Source organism: Sinohyriopsis cumingii, chromosome 19 (assembly GCF_028554795.1).
Source record: "Sinohyriopsis cumingii isolate HCF-2022 chromosome 19, ASM2855479v2, whole genome shotgun sequence".
In the NCBI taxonomy this organism is placed as follows: Eukaryota; Metazoa; Mollusca; class Bivalvia; order Unionida; family Unionidae; genus Sinohyriopsis; species Sinohyriopsis cumingii.
In genome coordinates this window covers 5720417-5726594 of record NC_142979.1, presented here as the reverse complement: position 1 = coordinate 5726594, position 6178 = coordinate 5720417, and the positions used below count along the sequence as shown (strand labels likewise).

General features: G+C 33.6%; 1 protein-coding gene across 2 annotated transcripts in view; it reads right to left on the bottom strand.

Moving 5' to 3' along the window:
• Positions 1-1393: 1393 nt before the first annotated feature.
• Positions 1394-6178, bottom strand: part of LOC149775090 (uncharacterized) — a 112724-nt gene continuing 107939 nt past the window's right edge. For both annotated transcript variants that reach the window (XM_089943175.1, XM_089943173.1), the window contains one exon: positions 1394-6015. In XM_089943175.1, coding sequence (XP_089799301.1) covers positions 5012-6015 — 1004 coding nt within the window. In that variant the 3' untranslated portion in view covers positions 1394-5011. The remainder of the gene's footprint in view (positions 6016-6178) is intronic.

Here is a 6178-nt window from a genome sequence, read left to right as displayed (position 1 = left end):
ATATATCTGCCTATTTTTCGCACCGATTACTTTTTTAATCAGAAATTGCACCATGATATATGTAAATCATCGAGTAGACAGAAAGGTAAAATGGTACGGACCAGATACAATTTTATATGTCTTCATATTCTTGACATCTATTCTGTTCTATTTTTGGTGTTTCCGTCCACATCGATTTATTTATATCCTTTACAAATATAAACGTCAAACTGGGATGGTCATGAAAATAGAAGCCCATTTCTATGGAATAGTTTTCATATGAATATCAATGTGTCGGATGATTCCCAGCAGCTGATCCAGAAATTTAGTTATGGGATGCGTATAAAATTAGCATAGGTGTCCGAGGCACAGAACTCAAGTTGGAGCCCAGAGGAGAAGACACCAGAAGTTCCTGGCTTTAATGTTTTTTTTTCTTTTCTTCCACGGAGCACTTTTAACCTTCTAACTGTAGAAAAACCTTACTCATGGGATGGTGGCGGCGCCAACTCACCCTCTCCCTACAATGGATCCGACCTTGATATTGAATGATCATTGTTGATTTTTCATAATGCATCAAGTACTCACTTTTAATTAATGTAAATGGATTGTGCATTATGTATACAGAGAAGAGAGAGAGAGAGAGAGAGAGAGAGAGAGAGAGGGCTGTTAAATAGAAAGAAGAAATAACCAAAGTAAGATGAATAAAGGAACATATATACATGTAGCTATACGAGAGAGTTGGATTGATCAACAGATAATACAAAAACACACACATATATACACACACACATATATATACACACACATATGTATGTATGTATGTATGTATGTATGTATGTATGTATGTATGTATGTGTGTATGTGTGTGTGTATGTATGTATGTATGTATGTATGTGTGTATGTATGTATGTGTGTGTATGTATGTGTGCATATATATATATATATATATATATATATATATATATATATATATATATGTATATATATATATATATAGAGAGAGAGAGAGAGAGACAGACAGACAGACAGACAGACAGACAGACAGATAGATAGATAGATAGATAGATAGATAGATAGATAGATAGATAGATAGATAGATAGAATGAGTCAGGTATGGATGACTGGATTAAAAAAAATATGTGGATATATACATTTGAAAACAAATTTTTTTCTACGCCCGCTCTTTAGATACGTCAAAACTGATTACAGATCAAGTTCCAGTTTGGCAGGTTTTTGTACTTTGCTACTTTTATTCTCAAAGAGGTGATTATGGAGAGAGAGAGAGAGAGAGAGAGAGAGAGAGAGAGAGAGAGAGAGAGAGAGAGAGAGAGAGAGAGGGACAGACAGACAGAGAGACAGAGAAAGAGAGACATACATACATACATACATACATCTACAAAGGATCAACATAAGGTTTATTTTGAACTTTTTAATCTTTGCATTATTTTCTACTATTTACATTTCAGCGCACACACAATTTCACAATACATGTCTAGCACAAAACGACATCATTACAAGAGAAGCAAATTTTTACTATACCGCTTCCTTGTTCAAAACAATACCACATGAAATACTATAAACTCCCCTGTTGCAATCAACCACATTTTCAAAAGAAACATCATCATTTGCACCTTATGGCATCAAAGCAATATCATATTAAAATAATTCATTTTAAAAGTTGAACATTTATTTATTTTGTATTTTCCTCAAGAAGGAGCAGACATTTAGAAAATTCAAGCGATTATATGACATATTGTTCTGAATGAAACGTTAGTGTTTCAGTTCTTTTTCAATAGTTTCCGTGCGCTCATAATGTTGGTAAGTGTATCTATTTAAATCATGTTTAGTTAAATACTCACTCAGATCATGATACGGAAACAATATAAAATTTGCCTTGGTCTGGATCAACATAGCTTGATATTAAATTATACATCAGTGGTTAAAATAAACTGAATAATTACTTTGCAGCAAGAGCTAAAACATTCTGTCTAGTAAAGCATGAGTTTAAATTAATGTATATCCCTTGCTATATATCTATTCTGTATAGACAATATCAACACGTTTATAATTAGGAAAGACAAATCTTGTATATTTTTTCCAAGACCTAAATCCTGACGCAAATAATGAGTTAAAACAATGGATTTTTTTATATTTTGATCGAGTATTTGATTGTAGTAAATAACTTCAACATACCGATTCAACGTAAATTATATATTTTTCTCTACGAACAAGAACAGGAATATTCAGACTTATTTCGAAATTTCGAAATCATTATAACAATATTAACGAAGATGATTCTTAATAGGAGACACCTGTTAAAATATTTTGGACAGTAATTAGACATTTTAATTAGCGACATAAAAAAACTTTTCTTGCGAATTGATTACAACCACAGATTACAGTAATTATGTAATTATTTATTTCATATTTTAAGTTATTTGAGAAAGGTAGACTATTTCATAATCAATTAATTAAAAACATAAATAATAAACATTATGGAGGCGTGTGTTTTAATGTAATGTTGTTAAATAAACACAATTAATTTAGTATCTTTCTGTACTCAAATGAAGATCCATTAACAAAATCTGACGTACTTTCGCTTTGTGGTTTTGTTATTAAATGGCGGAAGGATCACTGAAGCCCTGAAAATCTTGAACGCGTTACAATTTAAAGGTAAAAACAAAACGTGAAATATTCTAATCAGGGCTCTTAAAAATTTCTGCTAAATAGTGTACTGTAACTGTGAACAAGCATATTTTAGTTTCTTTTTAACACTCCATGGATGACCAGCCCAAGTGAGATTTTTCAAAATTTGCGAGTATGAAGGACAAATTAAAAAATAGCTAAAAGATAAATTATTATGACCATGAACCTAAGCATTAAAGAGTTTAAAAAAAAAAAGACTGAAAAGGCTCGATACACGTAACAATGTATTGAAACTGCGCTATTGCGACGCATATATCCATGCCTTTTAATTAATAAAAAATAATCTTGTAGTCCCTATTATAAGTAACATAATTTGTATCGACTCAAGACGATTCCTACACGGAAAGCTTTTTATTTCCCAAACTGCTTTTGATATCTATTTATAATAATGTGGGGAGTATTTAATGCCAGCCAAGGAATGATAAATTAAAATGTGTATCGAACAGGTTTCATGCCTTTTGGGACATGTGACTGTATAGTAAGTACCGAAGAGAGAGAGAGAGAGAGAGAGAGAGAGAGAGAGAGAGAGAGAGAGAGAGTGTGTGTGTGTGTGTGTGTGTGAAACTGTACATGTTGGGTTTTTGGACGAAGGTTTGGCTATTCACATATTTTTTTCTTCATTCAAATTCCATTTCACTAAAAAAAACAATACACACTGCATCCATCAGGTTAACTATCTAAATAGTCTTATTTGATGGTTATGCACATAGCAGTTATCACTTATTAATTACCTGTGCAAACCATGATTAATACTTTCGGCATGTTATTACGAAAGGAGATGCATTTGATTAAAAAAAAGAAAATTAAAGCAACGAACAGAGTCGAATGATTTGTATTTTTATTTATAATTAAATTAATGCACAGCTGTTGATTCCAGTTATCGGAAAAAAGATCTTTCGCTCAGCTTAAAACTTAAACCTGTGCAATTAGAATGAAATGGGTAATTAAGAAGAGAAGACAACATAAACAGAAATGGACAGAAACTTGAATAACAATCGCTGTTAAATAACAATCACAGTAATCACTACTGATTAGTAATCACTACTGATCAGTAATCACTATTGGATAGTAATCACTATAAAATATTAATCACTATTGAATAGTAATTACTATTGGATAATAATCACTAGGAAATATCAATCACTATTGAATAGTAATCACTATTGATTAGTAATCACCACTGACTAGTAATCACTACTGAATAGTAATCACTATTTAATAGTAGTCATTGCTGAATAGTCATCTCTATTAATTAGTAATCACTATTGAATATTAATCACAATCGAATAGTAATCAATTTTGAATAGTAATCACTTTTGAATAGAAATAATTGCTGAATAGTAATCACTTGAATAGCAATCACTTTTGACGAGTAATCAATACTGAATATAAATAGTAGTGAATACTATCAATATATACTGTGCTGTGAGTGCAGCAATTTACCCTAAACAATTCATATTTTGTGATGAACGTTTGAATAAATAAATGAATACCAGATTGTTTTTATCATGGTTTGCATCATCTGCATACACGCAGTAAAAATACATCGAATTTAGGATCGAAGTATGCGCAAATATTTTTTAAAGTTATGTCTCACTTTTCAAATTACAAATGATCGTAAAATTTGATGCTGACTATTGAATGTTTTAAAAGTTTCAGAGAAAGATTTAAGTCGTGTGTAAATAACTATTATTTGCACTTGTCCCATGACAACATTGTATATACATGAACATCGCTCATGTACGAAATGCACGTGCACCCTACTCACAAGATTTGTGATCTATGCAGTTACGTACATAAACGTACAAGAAATACTTAACTTGTCAATAAATTAATTAATAACATCGAGATATAGGAATATTCATATTTCGTATATGCCGATACGATTGAACCAAAAAAAAAAAAACAAAAAAAAAAAAAACAACATACCACACACACATTAACCTTATTCTACTTTGAATGCTGATAAAATTACTTTGGTATTTAACAAGACATATTGTGTTTAAATCTTGTCAATAACAGATTTCCAATGTCAGTAAAAGATACAAATTAGTCAGGCATGCTGACTTTTGTGTAACATGTTGGCACCAAGTTTAAGTCTGGACCTTTATCACATACAGATAATATCCACATACAATTTAAAGAGCACTGAACTTTCATTTGAACACCGAATATATTCACGGTCCTGTTTGAATATGCCAATTTTTCTGCATTTGAACACTTGAATATATTAGTATCCGCAATGTCTATGCTCACGCAGCGGAGCTCTACCCGTTTTGAGTGTTTCATTAACAGAATTTTCCGTTAGACATGAGAAAGTTTGGCTTCAGTGTTCAACTATTGCGCCAGTGGAATCGGGACCTACTTCTCTCTTCCTTTCTAAACCACTGAGCATCCGCTCTATGCTTTTTAGTTCACTGTTTCGATTGGTGCTTGGTGACGTGTGCAAAACTGGACTCCTCTCTCTAATTGGCGAGGAGCGACTAAGACTGCTGATGCCTGATGAGGATAAAGTTGGAGACGAATTCGAATGAGCACCTACGTAATGTCCAGACTTAGAAATCGGCGACGTACTAGTCGTCATTGTTGTTTTTGTTAATGGTAGAGAATACGGGGAATATCTCGGACTGGAACGTGAATTAAACATTGGTCCTAAATGAGATCCTGATGTCATTTGAGAGAAAGAAATGGCGCTATTGCTGTTTAATGTGGGTGAAATATTGTGATATAAATGATGGCTTGGAAACTGGAACTGAGCCAGGGACAGAGCATGGTGACTAAGATCCGCCGCGGATGATGGTAAATATGTCAGTCCATGAGCCAGCGAAGAATTTCCCGCATTGAGTAACATGGAATAGGGAAGTGCGCTAGTAGCGGACGCATACATTGACGGGGATGGATAAAAGTACGGAAACATGGGATGTGTAACTGACGGTTGAACAACGGTGACGTTTGGTGGACTAGTATGCTCTTTGGAGATGTAGGATCGTCCGGGAACTGGTGAAAGAGATTTTCGGTTCCTCTCGAATGATCTCTCGTCCCTACCGAATGGACTCGGAGACTTATCTCTGGATGATGTCACCGGTGAATTGTGACCATCAGTATTGTCCTCAAATCTATGATTCTCATTCTTTGCTCTTTGAAAAACTGGGCTAGGACTAGAATTGCGGTCTGGAGTGATTGAACGTGGAAACACAGTTTCCGGTTCTGGTTTTTGGCGAGTTTCCTCTTCTCTTTGCTCTTCCTCAGACTCGGAAACATTAGGACTAGAAATTGCATGATCTTCGTCGGTTTCCGCAGATTTCTCTATCTGTTGCCTTGCGACTGATTCTGTAATAGAAAGAAAATTTGTTTTAGAGGAATACATTTGAACCATTTACCAGGGAAAAAGGAGTATTTGTGTGGATGTCAAACGAAAGTAAAACCGAGAACCTCAGTAGGTGTTAGAAAGCTCATGGCAACAGAACATAGAAGGAAAAGTATCTGTAATTAA